At 39.1% G+C, this 26,490-nt stretch overlaps 3 protein-coding genes across 12 annotated transcripts; 1 reads left to right on the forward strand and 2 right to left on the reverse strand.

Moving 5' to 3' along the window:
- Nucleotides 1-1,307: 1,307 nt before the first annotated feature.
- On the reverse strand, nucleotides 1,308-2,805 carry LOC107563680 (uncharacterized protein At5g50100, mitochondrial-like). Its single transcript, XM_016248620.1, has 3 exons — nucleotides 2,399-2,805; nucleotides 2,009-2,194; nucleotides 1,308-1,606 (listed from the first exon to the last, which is right to left on the reverse strand). The coding sequence occupies exons 1-3, from the start codon at nucleotides 2,519-2,521 to the stop codon at nucleotides 1,415-1,417; spliced, it is 501 nt and encodes a 166-aa protein (XP_016104106.1). The 5' UTR covers nucleotides 2,522-2,805; the 3' UTR covers nucleotides 1,308-1,414.
- A 331-nt stretch (nucleotides 2,806-3,136) lies between these two features.
- Nucleotides 3,137-13,683, reverse strand: naca (nascent polypeptide associated complex subunit alpha). Of its 8 annotated transcripts, none has more exons than XM_016248587.1 (11): nucleotides 13,588-13,683; nucleotides 12,720-12,795; nucleotides 6,300-7,468; nucleotides 6,009-6,209; nucleotides 5,129-5,711; nucleotides 4,591-4,676; nucleotides 4,391-4,468; nucleotides 4,144-4,290; nucleotides 3,723-3,851; nucleotides 3,463-3,585; nucleotides 3,137-3,259 (listed from the first exon to the last, which is right to left on the reverse strand). In XM_016248587.1, the coding sequence occupies exons 2-11, from the start codon at nucleotides 12,787-12,789 to the stop codon at nucleotides 3,245-3,247; spliced, it is 2,601 nt and encodes an 866-aa protein (XP_016104073.1). In that variant the 5' UTR covers nucleotides 12,790-12,795; nucleotides 13,588-13,683; the 3' UTR covers nucleotides 3,137-3,244. The 8 variants fall into 8 exon arrangements, with proteins under 8 accessions (XP_016104073.1, XP_016104071.1, XP_016104068.1 ...); XM_016248585.1 differs by having other exon boundaries at nucleotides 5,808-6,209; XM_016248582.1 differs by having other exon boundaries at nucleotides 5,129-5,759; nucleotides 5,808-6,209.
- On the forward strand, nucleotides 13,645-24,552 carry LOC107563657 (tuftelin-interacting protein 11). 3 transcript variants are annotated; one of them, XM_016248590.1, is made up of 14 exons: nucleotides 13,645-13,726; nucleotides 17,660-17,869; nucleotides 17,984-18,140; nucleotides 18,631-18,784; nucleotides 18,928-19,055; nucleotides 19,442-19,597; nucleotides 19,686-19,877; nucleotides 20,177-20,491; nucleotides 20,994-21,100; nucleotides 21,173-21,341; nucleotides 21,760-22,003; nucleotides 22,083-22,225; nucleotides 23,791-23,956; nucleotides 24,077-24,552. In XM_016248590.1, exons 2-14 carry the CDS (start codon nucleotides 17,667-17,669, stop codon nucleotides 24,436-24,438), a joined length of 2,496 nt encoding a protein of 831 aa, XP_016104076.1. In that variant the 5' UTR covers nucleotides 13,645-13,726; nucleotides 17,660-17,666; the 3' UTR covers nucleotides 24,439-24,552. The 3 variants fall into 3 exon arrangements, with proteins under 3 accessions (XP_016104076.1, XP_016104077.1, XP_016104075.1); XM_016248591.1 differs by having other exon boundaries at nucleotides 13,653-13,726; nucleotides 17,663-17,869; XM_016248589.1 differs by lacking the exon at nucleotides 13,645-13,726 and adding an exon at nucleotides 13,744-13,817.
- Nucleotides 24,553-26,490: the final 1,938 nt, after the last annotated feature.

Here is a 26,490-nt window from a genome sequence, read left to right on the forward strand (position 1 = left end):
AGAAGTGCAGCTATTTGCCACTTTTGTTTTTGCTGTGATCTGAGGACTGGTAGTGGCCTTTGCATCACGTTGTGTACAGACAGTTCAACGTGACCATATCCATGTGCTTAGGCACAGTGAATCAACAAGTCCTCTATTTAAAATGCCAGACATAGGAAAAAAGTCATCAGCAGACCAAATGACTACTTTCTCTTTTGTAATTTCCAACGTATAAAATATTAAGTTTGTTAATGTATTGTGAAAAGGCTGACCTTAATGCATACCATAAACAACGGAGAATTTAAATGCTACACAAACTTTAGTATCTATTCTCAGACCCATATTCACCATAATTTATAACTGAACTAATAATGAAATGAAGAATATATTTTTTATAATACATAATATTATAGCTTGACGTTTTAAATGTTAAGTAATGATTACAACTTGTATCATTAAGAAAAAAACATGTTATTCTTCACTAAGACAAAAGGTCAAGTTAAGTTGAATTCAACAAAGCACGCTTAAACTTGAGGGTCACTTGTAAATCTTAAAGCCTTAGCAAATAAACGCAAGTTATTTTGTCTTATCTGTTGTGCTCTTTTTTCGGAACTTGATAAATAAATGTTCACTTTCCTTCCAAAGACACATATAGTGCTCGTTTTCTCTTGAATTACATCGTGTGGTGTTTACACTTGTTTCTGTTGTGGTTTTTAATCCCGCCCTACTCTTAAATTCAAATCCTCTTGGCTGGTGTAAAGGACTGCTGACAAACCCCTGACCATCCCTCATTAAAGCACAATCTGTCCTACTGCATCCTAACACTTGATGGTCAGTCAGGAGGCTTCTAAATTTAGAAAAAGTTCCCTTGGAGTTGTTCAAATTGTCAACACTCTTTTCTCCCAGCATGAGTAATTTATTGTATATACAGATATCACAGTGTTTATAAAGTAAACTTGTAGATCTTAATAAAAGATTATTCTGAGCACGCTGATATTACAGTTATATTCAGACAATTTTAAATATTAAATGCAAAAAACTTTAACAATAACAGCTGTAACTAACGATACATGGGGAAGTCGTGGCCTAATGATGGTTAGAGAGTCGGACTCGTAACCCAAATGTTGCGGGTTCGAGTCTCGTACCGGCAGGGATTGTAGGTGGGGGTGAGTGAATGTACAGCGCTCTCTCCCACCTTCAATACCACGACTGAGGTGCCCTTGAGCAAGGCACCGAAACCCCAACTGCTCCCCGGGCGCCGCAGCAAAAAAATGGCTGCCCACTGCTCCGGGTGTGTGTTCACGGTGTGTGTGCACTATGGATGGGATAAATGCAGAGCATTAATTCAGAGTATGGGTCAACATACTTGGCCACATGTCACTTCACTTCACTACATCCATTGACCTGGAAAATTAGTTTTAAAGCGCTTTGTTCCTTATGTCTCTTTTTTAGCACAGCGTCCAGTGGTGCAGCCCTCTCTGCCGGTCCACTTCAGTCTGTTTCTTGCAAACACCCCATAGGCTCGGTCCATTATAGGCCTGACCAGTGGGAGAGAGATGAACGTGCCAAGCCAACCCAAACCCACTGCACTGTACATCACTGTGAAAGCTGGAACTCCACGATGAATCTGCCCTCAGAAGAACAAACAGTCACATTGAGGAATAACGAGTTATATATTTAATCAGATGTTTCTTGAATTTAAAAACCATCGAAATGTTTCAGAATATTTTAGACTGAGGAAAACCAGTGAGAACTCATGAAAAAAGTCAAAGGAATCAAAGGGGAAAACATGCATAACATTTATATTATTTTATAGATATTTTTAAGAATCTTGGTAACCATTTTCTTTCCCAGCATTCTTCAAAATATCTTCCTTTATGTTCAACAGAAGAAAGGCAGTCATATAGGCCTCAAACGAAATGAAATGAGGGTGAGTATATGATGATTTCATTATTGGGTGGACTTTTTAAATGCTTTTGGGACTTGCCACATTATAAAAAAAAAAAAGAAGGAAAAAAAGACCACTCACCGTGTTCTTCTCATCAATTACCGTCATTTCCTCCATTGCCATCTCATAACTGACTCCATATTTGCTCCCATCATACGCTGGCAGTGAGATGTCCACAAAATCTACTTTTCCCGTTCTATTTCTCTCAAGAAACTGAAGCAAGCTAATTTCTTTAACACATATTGGGCATTCTCCATCATACAGCACCTATGACACAAAATCAACATGACACTTAGGCCTGGGTGGAAAGCTCACTAGGGTTAAATGATATTTATTCTATAATATGTACAAGCTCGAAAGAGTACACGCCAAGTCTATATATGCGTGCAAAATATTTATTAGACTATCCTGGGCGTAAGAACAACGCCACTGTAATTAGTTTAATGATCTAAGAGAGAAGTGAGTTCTCACCCTTATAGTATCAGAAGATTCTTGTCCTGTCTTTTGAGAGCAGAACAGTCGTCGTGCACCAACTACACTCGTCCTGGAGCCGATATAACGTAAAGCTCCAACCAAAGCTAATCTTAAAGCCATTTTAGTCTTATGAACTGATTTGATTAAGCGAAAGGAGCATTTAAAATCCCGTGCTGTACTTGAGTCGATCGGTTCCGATGTCTGTTAGCTAACTCGCTAAGAACTTACACAACACATTGATGTAACGTTAACGCATTAAGAGACGAAGTGACACTTGTTTGTTTACCGAGAATATGCAAGCATGTGTGCTGAAGACATTTCAATACTGTGGCGTGAAAATAATTGTGTAATTAAAATATTCAAAACAAATGCCAGTGCACACGTGAGATCACCGACTGCGACTGTTCCTGGTTACTTTTCCAAAATAAAAGTCCCACATAATGTCCATTCTACATATCTGAAAGAAATCGTGACTACAAGAAAACCTATCTTCCACTGAATAATTTTTTTTAATCCAACACAACCTCGACTGGACATCCCAATCTTTATTTTAAATAATGTTTTTATACAAATAATAAAAAAAAGATCCATCCTCTGACAGTGATAGGAGCAAGTTTATACCTTTACTTTCCCTTGCTCAATGCAACTCATGTTTTGAGCTTCTCTGGACAAATTTACTATACAATGAAGTACATTTCCATGAATAGTAATAAATACACAAAATACAACAAAATGTATCATTTCATCAAGCCACGCCTTTATTTCTCTTGGGTATAAATTGTACAAACAATAGTGTAGATCAAATCAGCAACATCTTAATGTGACCCAGTCCCTGATTTCCAACTACATCGTCAATTCCTGTAAAGAAAAAAGGCAAAAAGATAAATTGAGTAATATTGCTTGATACCATGACACCACATTTAAAGCCTGAGATCTTCTCAGAACAAATGAACTGGCTTCAGGACAAATTCAGAAGAACGAAAGTCAAATGTTAATTCATCACAGAAGAGTTTTGAAATACTATCCATTAAAAACAACAACAGAAAATAAGTTTAACTCACCATAATAGCATTGACAATGTCGTTATTGTTATTCTTCAGTGCGCGCACAGCCTTTGCCCTGGATACATTGGCCTGTGACATGACCAGCTCGATGTCCTTGACCTCCACTCCAATCTCATCAACCTGCAAATGGTAAAGCAAATCACTCACGACTGTGGACATTTACTTTTCACATTTGTTGAACACACCAACAGAAGACCTTTCATGAAAGCATGTTCAGTATTATTCTGTGCTAGAATCACAACAGTGTTAACAGTCACCTCTTCCTCTTCGCTCTCCTCCTGTACTGTGGGCGTCTGTGTGTTTTCCTGGATGTTTGAAACGGCTTCTCCTTGAACCTTGAACTTCTCTGCAGCTGCTAACTGAGCTTGCTGTGACAGATCTTCAATCTAAGAGGAGCAGAAACCATCAGGATTTTAGTTTGTTTTGTGAGCTTCAATATGTTCTTCATTTACACCACTGTGAAAGTTTCCTCTCTCAGGACAGAAAGTTTGGCTTCATCAGACTCAGAAGAACGAAAGTCAAACTGTTTAAATCATCATCAAGAGGTCACTTTGGTCCAGATCACCAGGCAATGTTGCCATGTAGAATTAGTTGTCAACCAAAACATGGCTGAGATAGGAGTGCACACCAACCTTAAATAAGACAAGAAATAAGAAAGCAGTTTTTTCTGATCTTTACCTTGGCCTCACCGAAGACAATGTAAGTATCTGAAGCTGGACTTTTGTAGACATCTGGTTTGGTAATGACAAAGAGAATGTTCTTAGACTTGCGAATGGTTACTCTAGTAACACCAGCAACTTGTCTCAACCCCAATTTGGACATGGCCTGGCAAAGGGAAGAAAGGGTACAGTTTAACAATACTGCATTAATTCTAATTGAATTTGGTGTTAAAGTTAGATTAATTCAGTTCCTGAGGATGACCTACCTTCCTGGCTTTCTTCTCACTCCTGCTTTGTTTTGCTTTGCTGACAGGTTCCTCATCGATTTCAGCTGCAGCTGCAAGCTGTGGAAAGGGAATGCAATTTCAGTTCATGCCAATGTAAAACTGAAAAAGAAATGGTGAGAGAAAATGAAGGGGAGGGAAAAATAATGCTTTTTGTATGCGAAGATAAAAAAGAATCTTACCTGTGCCTGCTGTGTTTGTGTCTGTGCAGAGTCCTGCTCCTCCAGTTCAGGAACCGATTCGTCACTGTCAGATTCAGTGCCAGACCCTAAAACACCCAGACACATTAAATTAACTTGCCATTTGACACATAGATTTTCACCAAAAATCCTGTTAGAATAATCAAAATCTTCAAACGCAATGGAGAAATGGGTGAATCAGTTTAACTGTTTAAATGGCACAAATACTTTTATATAACTTTACATAAGCCTCAAAATGGAAGCAAAAGTAAATTGCCATTATACTTACAAGTCTGAACAAATTCACATTGATAAACTCAAAAAACATTCAGCTATTGGCCCAATGTTCTTCGAACAACTTCCCGTAAAGCATCCAACTGAAGCTTTAATTTCACTCAAAGACTAAAGAAAGGCGATTTTCAGACCATAAAGCTACCAGGCTTACTTTTACTGATGAAGTGACGCTAAAATAAATTTTTTCGGGGTATACATGCTTATACCAGCATAAGCATAGAAGGCAAAAACGGACAGAAAGAGATACCCTTGTTGTTCTTGATGACTGGTTCCAGTATTGATGGGGCTTTAACTGGCTTGGGAACAGGGACTGGCTCAACTTTAGGGACAAGGACAGGTTCAGCTTTACGGCTAGGGGCAGCCTCGACTTTAGGGGCAGCAGCCTCAACTTTGGGAGCAGGGGTAGGCTTAACTTTAGGGGCAGGAGCCGACTTAACTTTATGAGCCGCAGCCTCATCTTTGGGAGCAGCAGCCTCAACTTTGGGAGCAGCAGCCTCAACTTTGGGAGCAGCAGCGGCAAACTCAGCTTTAGGAGCACAGGCAAACTCAGCTTTAGGAGCACAGGCAAACTCAACTTTGGGAGCAGCAGCCTCAACTTTGGGAGCAGTGGTAGGCTTAACTTTACGATCAGGGGCAAACTCAGCTTTAGGAGCACAGGCAAACTCAGCTTTAGGAGCACAGGCAAACTCAGCTTTAGGAGCAGGAGCAGGGTTAAATTTAGGGGCAGGCTCAGGCTCGACTTTAGGGGCAGGAGCAGCCTTAACTTTAGCAGCCACCGCCACCTCAGCTTTAGGAGCATCAACAGGCTTAACTTTAGCGGCAGGGGCAGCCTCAGCTTTAGGAGCAGCAATAGGCTTAACTTTAGCAGCAGGGGCAGCCTCAGCTTTAGGAGCAGCAGCAGGTTTAAATACAGCGGTAGGAGCCGCCTCAACCTTAGAGGTAGGGACAGAGTCAGCTTTAGGGGCAGCCTCAACCTTAGTGACAGGAACAGGCTTGGTTTTAGGGCTGGGGGCAGACTTAACTTTAGGTGCAGGAGTAGCCTCTTCCTTAGGGGCAGCCTCAGCTTTAGGAGCAGCAGCAGGCTTAAATACAGCGGTAGGAGCCGCCTCAACCTTAGGGGCAGGAACAGACTCAGCTTTAGGGGCAGCCTCAACCTTAGTGACAGGAACAGGCTTGGTTTTAGGGCTGGGGGCAGACTTAACTTTAGGTGCAGGAGTAGCCTCTTCCTTAGGGGCAGCCTCAGCTTTAGGAGCAGCAGCAGGCTTAAATACAGCGGTAGGAGCCGCCTCAACCTTAGGGGCAGGAACAGACTCAGCTTTAGGGGCAGCCTCAGCTTTAGTAGCAGCAGCAGGCTTAAATACAGCGGTAGGAGCCGCCTCAACCTTAGGGGCAGGAACAGACTCAGCTTTAGGGGCAGCCTCAACCATAGGGGCAGAAATAGGCTCAGCTTTAGGGCTAGGGGAAGACTTATCTTTAGGTGCAGGAGCAGCCTCAACAATAGGGGCAGCCTGAGCTTTAGGTTTAGGAACAGCCTCAGTCTTAGGGGCAGAAGCAACTGCAACTTTAGGGGTAGGATTAGGCTCATCTTTAGGGGTGAGAATAGGGTCAACTTTAGATGCAGCCTCAATTTTTGGGGCAGGTGCTGCTTTCTGTTCAACCTTAGGAGCTGGCTTAGTTTTAGGAGCAGCCTTAGCTTTAGGGGCAGGGCCAGATTCAACTTTACTGGTAGAGACAGCTTCTGCTTTGGGAGCTGTTAGGGTAACTACAGGCATTGCACTAGGTGGCATGGGGGGGAAAGTAGGCATTGTAAAAGGATTCTCAGGTGGTAAGAGAGGTGGGAGATCATCATTCTCAAACGCTGCAGGAGCAGATTTTGGGGGAGCAGCAGTGGCTGGGTTCACATTTGGCACTTGGGCAGAGCCAGGCTTGGCAGCTGCTTTTGAAGGCGAGAGAGTCTTGGCTTCTGAAACAACAGGGGTTGCTACTTTTGGAGCTTCAGAGGTAACCTTGGGGGCTTCAGACACTTTGAACGGACTGGTGGCCACAGCTTCTGAAAATGACTTTGGTGCTGGGGCAGCAGATTTAGAAGTTACTTTAAAGGCAACAGGAGCCACAGCAACGTTGGGAGAGACAGGGGAAGCATTTCCAACTCCTGCTGGTTTAGCTTCCTCTTGTAATGGTATAGCAAGAGACGGCAGAGCTGCAACTGGTGCAGGCTCCTGAGCAGGCTTAGAGGCAGAGGGAGGTGCTTGCTCAGGTTCAGCAGGTTTAAAATTCTTTGCTTTCTGTTTCTTCCCTTGTTTGCCAGCCTTTATCACCTTGGGAGCAGTCTGCTCAGCTTTCCCAGCTACAGAAGAGACAGCTGGAGAAGAGGCCAAAGGGGAGCATGGGGGGGTAGCACGAGGGCCAGAGGCAGATTTGGGAGAGGTTGGGGAGCTTGAGGAGGCAGACAGAGAGGAGTGTTTCCTGCGTTCAGCAGGAACTGGCTTAGGAGCGGTGGTGTGAGGAGAAGAGGACAGCTTGGGGTTAGTTTTGCCTTCTTTAGGCTTTGCCTGAGAGGGAGGAGGAGCCGCAGCAGCAGGTGTGGCTAATGGAGATAAAAGGGCTAGAGTGAATTTTCTTGGCAATTAAAAAGTGGCATGGTGTAAACCATCACATCCATGCTGGTTATGAGGGTTGCTGTCAATTGGACAAATGTGTTAAAGGACACAAAGGACAACTGGCTACTAAATCAAATCAAACACACCTTGATTATCGGGTTAGGAATTGTAAGGCTTTGTAAAAACACCACATGCGTGAACTAGACAGGTATTGGCAATGAACTACAGTATTCAAAAACATCTGTACTAAACGAACATTGTTCGAAGATTAACACAATCTCTGGCACATTTACAGTCCACGGGAACTGGCACTTGCTACCCACTTCAGTATTGTGATTCAGACTTTATATGCAATACATTATGGTAAATTAGACCTAAAGAAAAATTACTAAAATGTAACATTGCCTATTCAGACAGCAATAAAGTTTCTACAAAACATAAGTGAAAAGCCCTCAAAGGCACAAGTAATAAACAAATAGCATTTTGTTTAAAATATTGTAAAAAAGTGGTGTATTGCTTCTACAGTACATGATCCCAATTAAAAACAACTTGAAACACAAAGTACATATTGTGAAATGATGATCATAGAGCAATAAAAACCTGGTTAAAAACACTATCCTTCTGGGTCAATGTGTGAGCATGAGATTGGTTAGGATTTATGTGCATTTAAAATTTGCCACGTTACTGGTTAAAATTATGAACTGTAATCCCATGATCAGTATCGGGAAATTAATCAATAATAGGTCACAAGACGCACTTCTAACTTTAATTTTAAAAAAAAGTAGCAAAAAAGCATGGTAGCCGTAAATTGATGGCATGTTTAAATATTTAGATTAGGAATGTGCTGACAATCTCATATCGTCAAATGAGAACAAACATTTAAACATAAAACTTTGTGCCATGCAGTGCCCAAGTTCCAAATTCAATTAAACTTCAAAAACAGTAGTCAGGATATTATGAAATGTGAAATATATTAATTCCTCATATTGTCATATGCGCAGTTTACCAAAGTACTACCCAAGATATTTAGTGTTCCATATCTATGACTAAATGTAGGGCTGTGCGATATTAAAGAAAAATGTGATATCTTGTTAAAAAATGCAATATTCGATACGATATTGCTTAAAGTGTGTAAAATTAATTTCAATTATATTTTAAAATATTTAAAAATGAAAATTATAACCAATATGTTTCACATTCTTTCTTGGAAAAGAAAGAATCACTATAACTTCTGAAAGTGACCAGCAGTGTTTTAGCATTACATAAAAAGTAATGTCACAAATCAGAAAATTTAATTTAACATCAGTGTGAACATACAAACAAAAAAAAGTCATGACACTAATTTTATATCATTGTAACTTTGCTTTCCACATACTTTAAGTACTACTTCATATACCACAGCAAAAACTATAGTCTGAGAAAGTTCAAACATGATTAAAGGCAAGTGAACAGTCAGTAAAAAAGAAAAGAAAAAAAGAAATACACAATTTACAAGCATAGATAAAATAAACAGTAGTATTCAGGTACAGAAATTTAATAATTAAGTGTAAAATAACACTGCATAGTGTTCACTGTATGAATTAAATTTAGATTAATCTTTGTTATAGCTGTTTTGTTGTTTGATTAACATTAGTGACATATTCAGCAGCATGTATTTATAGGCTGCTGTCCCTTAAAAACCGACTGCACAGTATAATGATACACATCTGATTTATTTCTCAGCTGTTTACATTCATTTAAAACAACCGACTGCGTTTACGAGAATGATCGTCGAGACGGGTACCATTGACATAATTCTGTGTGTATGTGTCTGTTCAAACATACGGAGGAGATGCGAAAGACGAATCAACTTGGTCTGAAACGTGTCTCTGTGTGTGTGTGCGTGCGCTTTGTACGTGTGCAGCAGAACTGAAGAGATGCTGTGTGAGATGCAGCTTGTGCGCGCGCTTCAGGTGTGAGTCAGACAGACCTCTTATTGCACTTAACTCTTTTTAACGTCAAGCAATTCTCTGCTATATGCGTCGAACTAAATCTTTGACCTTTTGATTTAAGTAGCCTATTATTAAAATGATAATGATATCGCACGCCGTTGCGATATGCATATTGCGATATTTCGATATATCGTGCAGCTCTAACTAAATGTGCCCAATATTTGACCAAGATTTGCATGCTTACTCAAATTTACACAACAAAATTACTCATTTTGTTACTTTAACACTTAATTTTCAACATTTACATTGTGAAAAAATGACCCAAAAAGCTTGTACATCAAGATATATACAGAAAAGCTTGTTTTCCTCAAAATCAGAATAATTTGGAAACATGTTAAATTGCATGATTCTCCTCACGAAGATCACAAAGGCTTGCAAATACATTCCTGAACACAATAAATCCCAGTAAAGCCTAATACACTTCCTAATCTAAGACAATATTTAAAAATAAACCCTTGTTATAAATTTCTTACAGTTATTCAGGTTGCAATCACTCAAATTCTGTGAGATGTTAGGAAAATGTTCATGCAGAGTGGCACTGTCCAAATTCCACGCACAAAGATTTAAGGAGGCATTTTAATATCACTTTAATATCAAACTCAACTTTAGTGTAATATTAATCAGTACAGGCACACACTGTTGGGCAAGGCAGTCCTGGATCGATTGTTTTTCAGAACCAAATGTTGTCATTACCTTATTACCAATCATTATATCCATAAGTAAATGATGAAAATTTCATAATCTCAAAACTACACTGTAGGTATGACTTGCTGCTTAAAGAGTTAATTCAACTGTCATAAGACATTTTATTAGTCTATACAATAAAAGTCAAAAAGATTCTCCAAAAAATCATCTGTGTTCCCATTAAAAAAAATTCACACAGGTTTGGATTAGGGGTGTGCACAAATAGTCGATTTGTAATTATTATTGGAAAAATAAACACACTATTCGAATTTTACTACGTGCTGCAGGGAATCCATGATAAATCCTAAGCACGCAAACTAAGGGTGCATTCACACCTGTCTTGTTTGGTTCGATTGAATCGAACTCATGTTTATTTCCCCCCTTGGTGATCTTCTGGGCAGGTGTGAATACAGCAATCGCACTCGGGTGCGGACCAAACAACCGCACCGAGACCCAGCTGAAGAGGTCCGGTTCCAAACGAGCTCTGGTACGCTCGAGAATTTCGGTCCAATGAATGGATGACCTTAGCACACGTGTGGTTTTGTTTACAATTTCTGGTTCACTTGCAAAAAGGGTGAAAGCAAACCACACTAAAAAAAATGTAATATCAACATTGTATTTGGTCCGGACCAAAGCAAGTGAACTAGCGGACTTTCCTGGTGTGAATACATCCTAAAAGTCAGTTATAAATAAATGCACTGGGTGGCGCTGTGGAGCGTGTTAAGTTGATTGTACTTGATCAAAGAATGTCATCTGGTGTAGTTTGAATCAGTGAAACTGAGTTATCATAATATCACCATCACAATGAGAAATCACATTAAACATCCAAACAGCAGTCAACTGAGGAAAGACAGATGTCCATAACTGCATTCATGACTGCAGGTAAGCGCAGCTGTACTCCAAGTGAGCCAAGAAGAGAGAAAACTGTTAGCACACTGTTTTCTTTGTCGGCGCGTTCTGATTGTTATCAGACTGAGGAACAAACTTTCACCCAAGCATGTGGATATTATTGTTTTTCTCAACATTAACATGTGAAACAATATAAACACCATGAACACAGGCCGACTCGAGTGTATGTACGTTTTGTACTGTAATTGGTACGGTCTGTTATATTTTTCCATTTGCTCTGCTTGAGCTTGAATGCTTTTGTTCTTTATACACAGCGTGCATAATTATTAAGCACACTGATATTCTGATCATATTTTTTTCCCAAGCACATTTTACCAATTCCAAACCACAACAATCTTAATAACTACTATTAATTTTGTATTTAATCATTTATAAGTGATATACTGTATAATTGTCCATGAAGGCTGGAAGTGAAAAACTCCTTATATTCAGGTGTGCAGAATTATTAGGCATGTTTTCTTTTACAGATAAAATGAGCCAAAAAAAGAGGTTTAACTCAGACTGAACCTCACTGGGATAGTGGGGTCAGAAAAAAAACAGGTGGAGAAGAAAAGACACATGTTAACTACAAAAGAATTAAAGGGGTCCTATTATGCTTTTTCACTTTTTCAACTTTAGTTAGTCTGTAATGTTGCTGTTTGAGCATAAAAAAGATCTGCAAAGTTACAAAGCTCAAAGTCCACTTCAAAAGGAGATCTTTTATTTAACAGAAATCACTTTTCAAAAACTACAACGAACGACTCGTTTGGACTAGTTATCATAATATCACCATCACAATGAGAAATCACGTGAAACCCAAACACCAGTTGACTGAGGAAAGACAGCTCTCCATCACTGCATTCACGACTGCAGGTAAGCGCAGCTATACCCCAAGTGAGCCGAGAAGAGAGCTTATCTGATAGCGAAATGATCTTGAGACATACGCTTCCTTTACGTTTCCTCGAGTGAGATTGGTTTAAAAACAGAAAACAAAGCGCTGTAAGAAACTTTGCTTAGCACACCATTATCTTTGTGTCTCTCTGGAACGTCTGTGTCGGCGCGCGTTCTTATTGTTATCAGTCCGAGAAGCCACCTTTCACCCGGAGCTTGATATATATACGTAGTTTACACACGTTTTCGTAACATTGTTGTCTATAATGCCTAATCATAAGCTTGTTCAGAAATGGTGACAAAAACTTGATTATTAAAAAATTATCTCGTTAAACGTCATTTAAATAAACGCATACTTGAATATTTGTTTTTTATGAGCCCAAATATTCCAATGCCCATACCTAGTTTGGATCAACACAAAATGTTGCCAAACTATCCCTTTAACCGAACTAGTGCAGTTTTTAATCCAGGGAGGGGCTCAAGAACATTAACTTAAAAACATCTAGGTGGACTCAAATGGCATCCCCACCCTACAAATCAACATGTGACCACTCCAACTACAGAAACCTGCTTTGTGAAGTCTACAACAGCTGGTAGAGGACATAACCCCCCCCCCGAAGGAAATCTAAAACAGGTGCAAAATCACCATAAATAGACTGATCAAACTTGCAACTGCTTTATTCTTAAAAATAAAAACTGCCAAAATTAATAAAACTACAGCTCCAGGACCCCTTCCACAAACTGCATTTAGTGTCAGACATGCAAATTCAACGGCAGTACTAACCCGTCTCCGCCTGGGGCTGCTGCATCTCCTGCTCTGTAACAGGGACCGTTTCTGTGGCTTCGCCTGGCATTCTGGACTGCAACAGAAATTGGCATAATACAAAGATCATTAGCTTCGCAAAAATGAAGTCAATAAGAAGTTTTAGTCTGTGCTTTATATTCATGTGGCTTTATATGTTTACTATTCAAAGTGAGCAGCACACTAGGCCTCTGGCTCACATCTGATCAAGTATCGAGTTTGATAAAAACCCAAGCACATAACATGGCCTATTCAGCATAACTACACAAAAGCATTGTTTCACAGGCTGGTCATAGGTGCGCGTGTGGTGCACACTTCACGCGTGTAACAGCAGCACTGACACACTACTGCTGTTTGAGAGAAGCACTGCCCAAGTGAAAACAAAACAACGCGGACAACACTAGCAAATTAGTTTTTGACCTTTTATATTGTAATGCTATCACAGCACGTGTAACGTTATCTCTGTATGTTTATAAATTGTTTGTCTAATAGGCGAGATCAACTTTCCAATGATTACTGACGCACACAAAGCAAGTGCTTTTTGTCATTACATTAAAGACTTTAAACAAATATCGCTTTAGTGGTTTATAAAACTATATTTCGTATGTTTTGAACGTTTCGTTAGGCTCAAAGTCCTCGCATACAGCAACGCAGGTGCGTCTCGCTCCCCCATTTTGAACAGTCAGCCGGTTGTATTCAGTAAGATATTTCCTCAATAATTGAGCCAAACTAACAAATCTTTACCGTTCAGCACAGAGGAACACTAAAGCGTCGATACAAGTAGTAAATCAGAGGTCAAAAGCATCAAAACAGCTTAGGATGACAATAGATGTAACACAGAAGTACTCACTAGTTCAGGGAACAGGATCCAAGATGGCTGTAAGAGAGGGTTCCTGGCCTCTGCGTCGCTCTGATGTCACAGCTCTGCTTCCGGCGCCGACAGGAAGTTGCTTTTGGATACGCTCTTGCTGACAGAACCACATTATCAGGTTAAATTAAAATATTGTTTATGTGCTTGAGCGCTTCTGTTTCAGCTCAGAGCTGTTTGTACGTTACGTTGGACGTGGTGGAGAATTCACAGTAACGTTAACTGTTTTAAAAGAAAGCATGTGCGTTTGTTTACAAAAAATAGCAATGCTATGCTAACCTGTATATTTTTTTGAAAACCTTTGCCTGACGTACTAATATTACGAGCAATAACACTTTCTTTTATCGTATGTGTTTAATGTGAGCAGGTTAAGCAGGTTCCACTCCTTTATGTAAATACTGTTGTGCATAAACCAGGGGTTTTCAGTCTTTTAGGTCACGGAGCCCCAATTATTATCATCATCCTAAAATTTGAAAAGGCAGCGATGTATTTTCATGTTTAAAATTTATACTGTAAAAATAATATTATAAACGTGAGAATATAATTAGTTTATTTTTCTTATTTTTACTCACTGTAGCACTGTTTGGTGTGTTTTTGTCTATCTATCTATCCATCTATCCATCTATCTATCATCTGTCTGTCATCTATCTATCTATCTATCTATCTATCTATCTATCTATCTATCTATCTATCTATCATCTGTTTATCATCTGTCTATCTATTATCTATCATCTATCTATCTATCATCTATCTATCATCTATCTGTCTATCATCTGTCTATCTATCATCTGTCTATCATCTATCTATCATCTATCTATCTATCTATCATCTATCTATCATCTATATCTATCATCTATCTATCTATCTGTCTATCTGTCTATCTATCATCTATCTATCTGTCTATCTATTATCTATCTGTCTATCTATTATCTATCTATCATCTATCTATCATCTATCTGTCTATCATCTGTCTATCTATCATCTGTCTATCATCTATCTATCATCTATCTATCTATCTATCTGTCTATCTATCATCTATCTATCTGTCTATCTATCATCTATCTATCTGTCTATCTATCATCTATCTATCTGTCTATCTATCATCTATCTATCTGTCTATCTATCATCTATCTATCTGTCTATCTATCATCTATCTATCTGTCTATCTATCATCTATCTATCTGTCTATCTATCATCTATCTATCTATCATCTATCAATCTATCTGTCTATCTATCTATCTATCTATCATCTATCTATCTATCTATCTGTATGTATCTATCAATCTATCTGTCTATCTATCTATCAATCTATCTATCATCTATCTATCTGTCTATCTATATATCATCTCTCAATCTATCATCTATCTATCAATCTATCTGTCTATCTATCTATCTATCATCTATCTATCTGTCTATCTATCAATCAATCTATCTGTCTATCTATCTATCAATCTATCTGTCTATCTATCATCTATCATATATCTGTCTGTCTATCTATCAATCAATCTATCTATCTATCATCTATCTATCATCTATATCTATCTATCTGCCTATCTATCTATCTATCTATCTATCATCTATCATCTATCTATCATCTATCTGTCTGTCTGTCTATCTATATCTATCATCTGTGTATCTATCTATCATCTATCTATCATCTATATCTATCATCTATCTATCTATCTATCTATCTATCTATCTATCTATCTGTCTATCTATCATCTATCTATCTGTCTATCTATCATCTATCTATCTATCATCTATCAATCTATCATTTATCTATCTATCTATCATCTATCAATCTATCAATCTATCTGTCTATCTATCTATCTATCTATCATCTATCTATCTATCTATCTGTATGTATCTATCAATCTATCTATCTATCTATCATCTATCTATCTGTCTATCTATCAATCAATCTATCTGTCTATCTATCTATCAATCTATCAATCTATCTATATTTTATTCACAATAGAATATAGATAACATATCAAATGTTGAAAGTGAGACATTTTGAAATGTCATGCCAAATATTGGCTCATTTTGGATTTCATGAGAGCTACACATTCCAAAAAAGTTGGGGCAGGTAGCAATAAGAGGCCGGAAAAGTTAAATGTACATATAAGGAACAGCTGGAGGACCAATTTGCAACTTATTAGGTCAATTGGCAACATGATTGGGTATAAAAAGAGCCTCTCAGAGTGGCAGTGTCTCTCAGAAGTCAAGATGGGCAGAGGATCACCAATTCCCCCAATGCTGCGGCGAAAAATAGTGGAGCAATATCAGAAAGGAGTTTCTCAGAGAAAAATTGCAAAGAGTTTGAAGTTCTCATCATCTACAGTGCATAATATCATCCAAAGATTCAGAGAATCTGGAACAATCTCTGTGCGTAAGGGTCAAGGCCGGAAAACCATACTGGATGCCCGTGATCTTCGGGCCCTTAGACGGCACTGCATCACATACAGGAATGCTACTGTAATGGAAATCACAACATGGGCTCAGGAATACTTCCAGAAAACATTGTCGGTGAACACAATCCACCGTGCCATTCGCCGTTGCCGGCTAAAACTCTATAGGTCAAAAAAGAAGCCATATCTAAACATGATCCAGAAGCGCAGGCGTTTTCTCTGGGCCAAGGCTCATTTAAAATGGACTGTGGCAAAGTGGAAAACTGTTCTGTGGTCAGACGAATCAAAATTTGAAGTTCTTTTTGGAAAACTGGGACGCCATGTCATCCGGACTAAAGAGGACAAGGACAACCCAAGTTGTTATCAGCGCTCAGTTCAGAAGCCTGCATCTCTGATGGTATGGGGTTGCATGAGTGCGTGTGGCATGGGCAGCTTACACATCTGGAAAGGCACCATCAATGCTGAAAGGTATATCCAAGTTCTAGAACAACATATGCTCCCATCCAGACGTCGTCTCTTTCAGGGAAGACCTTGCATTTTCCAACATGACAATGCCAGACTACATACTGCATCAATTACAACATCATGGCTGCGTAGGAGGAGGATCCGGGTACTGAATGGCCAGCCTGCAGTCCAGATCTTTCACCCATAGAAAACATTTGGCGCATCATAAAGAGGAAGATGCGACAAAGAAGACCTAAGACAGTTGAGCAACTAGAAGCCTGTATTAGACAAGAATGGGACAACATTCCTATTCCTAAACTTGAGCAACTTGTCTCCTCAGTCCCCAGACGTTTGCAGACTGTTATAAAAAGAAGAGGGGATGCCACACAGTGGTAAACATGGCCTTGTCCCAACTTGTGTTGATGCCATGAAATTTAAAATCAACTTATTTTCCCCTTAAAATTATAAATTTTCTCAGTTTAAACATTTGATATGTCATCTATGTTGTATTCTGAATAAAATATTGAAATTTGAAACTTCCACATCATTGCATTCTGTTTTTATTCACAATTTGTACAGTGTCCCAACTTTTTTGGAATCTGGTTTTTGTTATTAGTTATGTATATTTGGGCTTTGTTACATCTTCTGTTGTTTAATGCATTATTTAAGTATCATGTGTGTTACCATGATGGTGTTTTGTGTTTGCATGAATGACTCTGTGCACCTTCTATGTATTAGTATATACTTCTGCTTGTGGCGAAGCTACTTGTGATTCTTACAAGCTTTTTATTTTTATGGTGGTTGTCAGTATGTTCAAGGTACAAAATAGATTTTAATAGCAGTGTGCATTGTTGAATTTACTGGTTTACATTCAAATTTTCTTGTTTGTAAATTACAGTTTTATACTGTAAAATATAGTTTTGGGCCGTAAATGTGTTTACAGTTTTTCTGTATTTTTTACAAAATTATTCTGGCAACCACAGCTGCCAAAATTATTTTGTAAAAACTACAGAATTTTTTTAATCTATCTATCTATCTATCATCTATCTATCTTATTTTTTTTTATAATTTATTTGATCTTACATTTGTTACACTGTTTTTCTCAAAAATTTTCCTTGGACCCCCTAGTACTCCCTTACAGCCTCCCGGGACCCTGGTTTGAAAACCCTGGCCTAAAACATTATTCTGTTTAATTCCAGCAGAGAGATGTCAATGTCCCATTTGTATGGGCGTAGAGGTGATGAGGAGGATGGTGTGGAAATTGAGAAGTTTGAGGTGTCTGAATGGGACTTGGCCAATGAGTTCAACCCAGACAGACGCAGACACAGACAGACCAAAGAAGAAGTGACTTATGGGATTTGGGCAGAGCATGACTCTGATGATGAGCAGCCCAGCTTTGGGGGGAAAAGGTATTTGGTTGTTGTTGATAATGTTTCAGCTGTCAAACAGCTAAAGACCTTGGTGAATAAGCAGTAAATGTCATTTTAAGACAATAAACAATATTGATATTTGTATCCACACAGATCGAAAGACTATTCAGCTCCTGTTAACTTTGTGAGTGCTGGCCTTAGAAAGACTGCAGCTGAGGAGAAAGTGGAGCAGGAGGGTTCAGATGACTCCAGTGATGGTGGAGATGCACCTCCTCCACCTCGCGCGGCTGTTCCCAAAAAACTCCAAACGGTAAAGTGAGATGCCAACACAACAATGTCTTTAGTTTTGAATGATATAATAATAATATAATATATAATATACTAATAATATGGGTCTCGATAAGATTAAAAAAATATATATTTTGAAAGTCTCTTAACTAAGCTTATGTCAGCTTGTATTACTATTTCAAATGATTTTGTATTTTAAAATATTTAAAATGTAATTTATACCAAACCAAAGTTTAATTTTCAGCATCATTACTCCAGTCTTCAGTGTAACATGATCCTTCAGAAATCATTCTAGTATGCTGATTTGGTGTTCAAGAAACATTTATTATTATTATCAATGTTGAAACCGTTGTGCTGCTTAATAGTTTTGTGGAAATTCTGATCAATTAAATCTGATCAATCTGATCTTTTTTTCTCAGTTAAACAAATCCTTATAAATAAAAAGTCTTATTGATCCCAAATGTCTGAACAGTTGTGTAATATACAGTATGTATTTGAATTCTTTATTTTAGGGTGTGAGCTTTAAGACATCCCAAAGGTTTGCAGGTGGTATCAGAACAGGGCAGGACTTGGGATCCTGGGAGAAACACACACGAGGCATTGGTCAAAAACTTCTGCAGAAGATGGGCTACGTTCCAGGAAAAGGATTGGGCAAAAATGCTCAAGGTAAAACAACAGTCCTTTATTTCATACCTCAGTGTACTGGTTTTGCTGCATTTAGCTTATTGTGAATTATGTTGTGCATCATGTGTTTACTTGGGGATGGGGTTATGATGTGAATGGCCTCTTATGGAAATCTTTGTGTACAGGTATTGTGAACCCGATTGAGGCTAAGTTGCGAAAGGGGAAGGGAGCAGTTGGTGCATATGGTAATGAGAGGACCCAGCAGTCCCTGCAGGATTTCCCTGCTGTAGACTCTGAGGAGGAGGAGGAGAATGTAAGTCAAAACTAACAAATTCTTGGTGGTTGCAGTGGATAAATCAAATTCAGATGCTCAAACAGTGTTGTTTAAAAAATACACATCCAAATAAGCAATTTAAATGACATAAAGGGATCTTTTTGAATACAAAATGGATAGAACTCAATAGTTTTCTCTTTTGGTCAGGAAACAAAAAAAAGCATCTGACTGAACAGGGAGTGCATTTCCTAAAAGCAACTATGGTCACAAGATCTGTTGTTACCAACAGAGTTCAACGAAACTTGAGACCCTATTTGGCTATCAATGCTTTTTGGAAATGCGCCCCAGATCAGCAGCAGGCCAAATTTTTCATCACCTATCCTGTTTTCATATTTTTATTTTTATTTTTAATTCCATCTTTGAAGGAGTTTCAGAGGGAGTTGGGGCAATGGCGTAAAGAACCAGGAACGGCAAAGAACAAGCCCAAATATTCTTACAAGACTGTGGAAGAGTTGAAAGCTCATGGCAAACTGGCCAACAGGAGCATGAGCAGACCTGCTGGAGAACTGGCTCAGGTTAAGGTGAGAGTGCAAAACACTTAGAGTAATGAACAATAACCGTTTATATATCTCACAAGAAACAGTTGTTAAACCATCCCTCGTGTTTCAGGTGATCGATATGACAGGCAGAGAGCAGAAAGTGTATCACAGTTACAGTCATATGAGTCAGAAGCACAGTGTTCCTGAGGAGGCCCCTTTGAGTGTGAGCACACGAGAACAGAAGACCTCTGGCTTCTCTTTACCAGAGCTGGAACACAACCTCAAACTGCTCATTGAGCTCACAGAGCAAGACATCCTACAGGTACAGCACTCGCAAACTTGCACTAAATCAGCAGCAAGTTAGAAAAATAATTTACGTAAAATAATATTAAATAAATTAAGTAATATAATGCTAATTATAAAATCGTATGCAATATAAATATTGTAGTATTTGTAAATGTTGCTTCCTATGTGGTGCACCACGTGCAACCCTTCACATCTTATTTATCATATTTAAATGCATAATTCACTTCATCGTAAATTCTTGTTTTGGTCAATGACAGAAGCAAACAGCCAGTTCTTGATTTTATTAGTTTCTGTTTGTGTTGTGTGTGTATATAGAGTGCACGACATCTGCAGCACGAGAAGGACACTGTGGTGACCCTGACCCATGAGAGTGACGCACTGCAGGTCAGGCTGGCAGAGGAGGAACAGGCTTTAGGTCGACTTGGTGATGTGATGAACCTGGTGGATCGTTTCGAAGCAGGCGATAAGGAGGCCAGCCCTGCACTCAGCCTTCAGGAGTGTGCTAAGATCTTCCAGCAGCTGCAGACAGAGTTCTATCAGGAGTACAAAACCTTGGGTTTGGGAGACCTAGCTGTGTCTGTTGTACATGCTTTATTGAAAGAGAGACTTCGCAGCTGGGATCCACTGAAGGTAAAAAATACTTTTTATACAGTATGTTTTATACCACTGTTCAAAAGTTTGGGCTCAGGAAGGTGTTTTTGTTCTTGAAAGTCTTGAAAGTATTTTATGCTCACCAAGGCTGCATGTATTTGTTAAAAAAATGCAGTCAAAAATTAATATTGTGAAATATTACAATTTAAAATCTAATTGTTTTCTAATTGAATATATTCTGAAATGCTATTTATTCCGGTGATGCAAAGCTGAATTTTCAGCATCATTACCTTAGTCTTCAGTGTCACATGATCCTTCAGAAATCATTCTAATATGCTGATTTGCTGCTCAAGAAACATTTCTTATTATTGTCAACATTCAAAACAGTCATGCTATTTAATATTTCTTTGGAAACTGATAAATTTTTTCAGGATACTTGGATGATCTTTGTTTATTAATCGTCATTGATTTTGTTATTGTTTCCAAACTTTGTATAAGCTCTGAGTCTTATTAATTCTGCGATCTCTCTGTTTGTGTATAGGACTGTTCAGATGGTTTGGAGGAAGTCGGTCAGTGGAGGGCCATTCTTGAAAGCTCACAATCTCTTCATGGTGGTCCAGACACTTCTAACATGGACCCCTATCACAGGTAACCCATATCTGAGAGCGTGTATGTGGAGTGTCTGTTGAAGCAAATGACTCAAGCGCGTTTTGTGTGCAGGTTGAAATGGGAAGTGTGGGTTCCAGTCATGAGGAGCTGTGTGTCTCAGTGGCAGCCTAGAAACGTGGGGCCCATGGTGGACTGTGTCGAGTGCTGGGCTCCTGTATTACCGTTGTGGATTCTGGACCATGTTTTGGAGCAGCTTATTTTCCCACGACTACAGAGAGAGGTTTGTGCTGAACATATGACCAATTCACACTATACGTTACCTTGTCAAACCTGAGTATGTGTTATACAGTGGGTACGGAAAGTATTCAGACCCCCTTAAATTTTTCACTCTTTGTTATATTGCAGCCATTTGCTAAAATCATTTAAGTTCATTTTTGAGATATATAGATATGTCTGAGTATAGTTAGGGACGCTTGACTGAATGCACAGACACTATTGGAAGAGAGCTGAACTGGATGATGACATCACTGAATCATCAATGAACTGACTTTAGTGGGACTCTGTCCTCTTGCATTATTGACAAACTATTTTCCTGTTTGATGCTAAAGCTGCTTTGACACAATCAGTATTGTATAAAGTGCTATATAAATAATGGTGACTTGACATGAGATGTTACTTCTCTGACTGATTTTGGATAGGTGGACAGTTGGAACCCACTGACAGACACAGTACCAATCCATTCATGGATTCATCCCTGGCTGCCTCTGATGCAAACCCGTCTTGAGCCGCTGTACGCACCCATCCGCAGTAAACTAGCCTATGCCCTGCAGCGCTGGCACCCCAGCGACTCCTCCGCCAGACTCATTCTGCAACCCTGGAAAGATGTCTTCACACCTGGTGCCTGGGAGGCCTTCATGGTCAAAAATATCGTTCCCAAACTAGGTATGTGCTTATTTAGATTGTCAGTGTCAGACTTTGGGAGTCTGAGGGAGTCTCTGAAGGTTTTGCTACTGTGTTACAGCTCTTTGTTTAGGAGAGCTGGTGGTGAATCCTCATCAGCAGCTACTGGAGCCGTTCAACTGGGTGATGGACTGGGAAGGGATGCTCTCTGTCTCCACCATGGTTGGACTGCTGGATAAGAATTTCTTCCCCAAATGGCTACAGGTCAGCCTAACAGTCTTTTACAACTAGTCAAAAGAATACTAAACAATTTGTATTAATGAAAATGGTGTAAAAGAAAAATCTATTAAAACCAAAACTGACTGGTGTAATACATCTGTGGCTTTTATTATTGTTATTTATCCATTTTTTTATTTAAACATATTTTATTAAGAATAGAAATTGGCCAGTACTTAAAAAAGGAAATTAATATTGTTTTATTTTGTCACATTGAACTGACATTTTAAAGGGGACATATGATGCTGCTAAAAAGAACATTATTTTGTGTATTTGGTGTAATGAAATGTTTATGCGGTTTAAAGTAAAAAAAACACATTATTTTCCACATACTGTACATTATTGTTTCTCCTCTATGCCCCGGCTTTTTGAAAGGCGTAGATTTTTACAAAGCTCATCGGTCTGAAAAAGCGAGGTGTGCTGTGATTGGCCAGCTATCCAGTGCGTTGTGATTGGCCGAATACCTCAAGTGTGAGACGGAAATGTTACGCCCCTTACCATACTGTGATGGCGTGTCCGGCCGGAGCGACGAGACAAAAACATTAAAGCCCATTACAAACGAGGCATTTGTTGCATCCAGTTGTGCCATATAATCAGACATAATTACTGATTATAATGACTTATACTGTATTTTTACGCGTTGTGTTGCATCGTGCCGAGTAAACATAAAACCCTGTCTGCATTTGTGATCAAAGAAATGACAAACAACAAGTGCTACTCCACACTGCCCAAAACTCACATTTGAATCATCAGTGGCAAATGATAAAAGAAAACATACTTACGAGAGTCAGAACTGCCGGCATTTTAGTCTAACGTTACTCTCCCAGGATCAGTAAACAGTCCTCCATAAAATATGCCGGCGATCCAGAGCACTAAGTTGAAGTATTCCCTCAGCGACCAGCACAGATCAGCTCTAGGCATGACGAAGCGGATATCGTCCTCTTTTGGAAGACCAAACAAAGTAGTTTCGCTTTCACAACGAAACACACAGCGTCTTCAGGACATGGCGGCAACGGCAACAATACTACAGCGAGAATAAAAGTTTCGCCGCCTTTCTTTGCGTGAACATTTGGGCTGTGTCATGCAAATCTTCCCACATAGTGATGTAGACATGTGGGGGCGTGTTAGAATGAGCCGTTTTAGGTAGGCGTGGTTGACTCTTAACTTTTATAAAGAATATCTCTTTGGATTTGAGACTTTAGCCTTTGTAACTTTACAAATCTTCTTTATGCACCAAGAGCTTGTAACACTCCAAAGAGAAAGGAAAAAATGAAATCGCATCATATGACCCCTTTAAACATAATTAAAATATTTAATACATATTGTAATATTAAATATAACATTTTACATTTCTATTTGTCAGATCAAAAGTGATTTATTTTATTTTTTTTTACTGTTTCATTGAACTACTTTAATGGCATAAACTAAAAATAGTTGTTTAAATACAACTCATTTATATGTAGAAGTTTACTTATTTTTATTAATAAATTTAGTTTAGTGTAACTCATACATTTGAATTTAGTACTAGGTGTTTCTTTTGTTTCCTGGTGCAGGTGTTGTGTTCCTGGCTCAGTAACAACCCAAACTATGAGGAGATCACTAAATGGTATCTGGGCTGGAAGAGTTTGCTCTCAGAGAACCTGCTCAGTCATCCATTGATCAAAGAAAAACTGAACGAAGCCCTTGACATCATGAATCGCGCTGTTGCCTCTGGACTAGGTCAGTCACACACTAGAAAAAATAACACGTCAGGCTGGCTTCACATGTCCACTAAATGTATTTATAGCTTTGTACAGGTCTCTCATTCTACCTTCAACTTCACCGTCTGTCTTTTTGCAGGTGGATATATGCAACCTGGAGCAAGAGAGAACATTGCATATCTGATTCAGACAGAGAGAAGAAAAGATTTCCAGTGCGAGCCTCTGCCTGAGCGTCATGACGTGGAGAATCCTGCCACACGTCCACCAGGCACCGCAGCTGTACCAGCATCTGTACCTACCAACTTTAAAGATCTAGTCCAGGCCAAAGCTGAGGAGAACGGCATTGTTTTCATGCCACTGGTGGCCAAAAGGCACATGGGCAAACAGTTATTCACATTTGGCAGAATAGTCATCTACATTGAGCGTGGAGTGGTCTTCGTCCAAGGCGAGAAAACCTGGGTTCCAACATCACTACAGAGTCTAATTGACATGGCCAAATGAGACTGATGCTCGGTCGAAAAAAAGCTATTTAAATGTTGCTGTCTAGTCTGCTTCCATGCAGTTTGTAACAGCTCTATCAGACTTGTCTATCAATGTTGTTTTATACTGCTGAAGAACTGGTTTTGAATAAATTTGTATTTAAATTAACGCTAGGCTTGTTTGTTGCATTTCGCTTCCCACCCTGTCATTGACTCGATTCAAATGTCACAACTAGACCTGAGCGATAAAACCGTATCGATATTTATTGACAGTACACCATCATCGATAAATATGGAACGATATTCCGGACAATTTTCAAATAGAATAGCAAATTGTATTTTCAATTGCGTTTTCAATATGTGGACGCATAAATTGTGACATAATCCAAATGCAATTGCAAATCCTGCATTAGCGTTTGCATTTTCGCTTTCGCGAACGCACAGTGACGGCCAAATTTCAAATGAAAAAGCAAAGTCCATTTGCAACTGTATTTCCCATGTCTTAGGAATCAATGGAGGTCATCGGTAAAGGCTCCGCTAAAGGCAGCTACCAATCAGTTTCACACCTGTGTGAACGAACAGACAGTGCAACCTTCTTGGCACAATACATAATTATGTCTTTTTACCCCAAATGTAGGGATTATCCCCTGCTAACAGTGCAAACGTTAAAAGGTCTTGAGGCAGGTGTGACACTCGGATTAAAAGTGTAAGTGAGAGTAAACAGTGAGAGATGCTGAGACAAAGATAGAAAAAATGTTCAATATATCGCACGATAGTTTCATGCTTTTTTCATTTAAAGGCATGTGTTATGAGTGACAAGTAGAGAGCCAACAGAACACAAACACACGCTGAAATGAGGGTCGTGCCTGCCTTCGATGAGGAGACTGTGAATCACAAAAAAGGAATATTAGTCGAATTAAAAAAATAAAATAAAAAAATCGCATTCAAATGAAAAAGGTATATTTGAATGTTAGGTGTGCGACGTGGTGGTTGAAGAGAGATATCCCCTCATACGATTGTAAGGCGCGTTGGGTGTGCAGCAATTCAATGAAAGCGCTATATATATATATATATGCATCATGCCTAAAACAGTAGCCTACATTACCGACTTTCCTGTATCTCACCCGTTCTTTTTCAGTCACTCCTGAAACTGTGCTGCATGTACAGGGTTTGTGGCTGTTGGTCCTGTTAGTAGCACGTAAAACAAAACTTTTATTCAAATTCTGAATTGATTATAGCCTAGAAAGCGAGCAAATAGCGCTTCCATATAATCACTAAAAAGCTGTCACTCACTTCAATTCTCACGATGTTCCTTTATAATCAGTGAAGCTCTCTGAACTGCAAATAATATCTTCTTTACATCGTGTCTACGTGTGGCGTTTAGCACTGAGTAAATTCTGACTGTCAGTGCGTGAGAGGTGGCAGCCCAATCTATTAATATCTTTATAAATATCTTAATATATTATTATATCCTATAATAACCATTTACACGCACGAGCATTATCACACGAGCTCCGCTCCTCCCGACCGCAGACACAGGTTTACAAGCCACTTTTTCCAGCGTTTTTCAGCCAAATTCTTGACTTTTCCCCACTTATGAACAACACATTTTCGTACACGATAAAAGCTCCTTGTGGTTTCTCGGTTTGGCCAATTTGAGTACCCATAAACAACGCAAAACACTGGCATTTGGAGTTTCTGCCAGTGATTTCTGTGGAGAGAAAAATCACTTCCTGCCCTCCAGCTGCATTTCGCGCGCCACCAGTGACGTCACGTGTAAACAAACCGAAACCAAGCCACTCCCACAGAACGATGCTCGACGCATTCCTGAGACGCACAACTGTGACTGTTGCAAGAGTTGAATAGAAAGCCATGTAAAGTTAAAAGAGGTTCAACTTTCAGAAAACATGTCTCGAGAATTTGTGGGGGTTTTATTCCATTCCACTGCGTCTCATATGTTTTTACATGCAATCGTGTGATCGGCGCTTTGGCTATTTGTATTAAGCTATGCATAAATACATGATGCTGTTTTGTTCATTATTGTTTATGCAATTTACGAAATCATATTTGATTT

Source organism: Sinocyclocheilus grahami, unplaced genomic scaffold, assembly GCF_001515645.1.
Source record: "Sinocyclocheilus grahami isolate Dianchi unplaced genomic scaffold, SAMN03320097.WGS_v1.1 scaffold885.1, whole genome shotgun sequence".
NCBI classification, from domain to species: domain Eukaryota; kingdom Metazoa; phylum Chordata; class Actinopteri; order Cypriniformes; family Cyprinidae; genus Sinocyclocheilus; species Sinocyclocheilus grahami.

Coding starts and splice junctions, on each gene's coding strand:
- naca (XM_016248580.1), bottom strand. CDS start 12,789: ATGCCAGGCGAAGCCACAGAAACGGTCCCTGTTACAGAGCAGGAGATG. Junction 4,677..5,128: donor AGTCATCAAGAACAACAAGG/GTATCTCTTTCT, acceptor TGGGTGTTTTAG/GGTCTGGCACTGAATCTGAC. Junction 3,852..4,143: donor TTGTCTTCGGTGAGGCCAAG/GTAAAGATCAGA, acceptor TGCTCCTCTTAG/ATTGAAGATCTGTCACAGCA.
- LOC107563680 (XM_016248620.1), bottom strand. CDS start 2,521: ATGGCTTTAAGATTAGCTTTGGTTGGAGCTTTACGTTATATCGGCTCC. Junction 2,195..2,398: donor AATCTTCTGATACTATAAGG/GTGAGAACTCAC, acceptor TTTGTGTCATAG/GTGCTGTATGATGGAGAATG. Junction 1,607..2,008: donor TAATTGATGAGAAGAACACG/GTGAGTGGTCTT, acceptor TTCTGAGGGCAG/ATTCATCGTGGAGTTCCAGC.
- LOC107563657 (XM_016248589.1), top strand. CDS start 13,747: ATGTGCTTGAGCGCTTCTGTTTCAGCTCAGAGCTGTTTGTACGTTACG. Junction 18,141..18,630: donor TTCCCAAAAAACTCCAAACG/GTAAAGTGAGAT, acceptor TCTTTATTTTAG/GGTGTGAGCTTTAAGACATC. Junction 22,004..22,082: donor AAATATCGTTCCCAAACTAG/GTATGTGCTTAT, acceptor ACTGTGTTACAG/CTCTTTGTTTAGGAGAGCTG.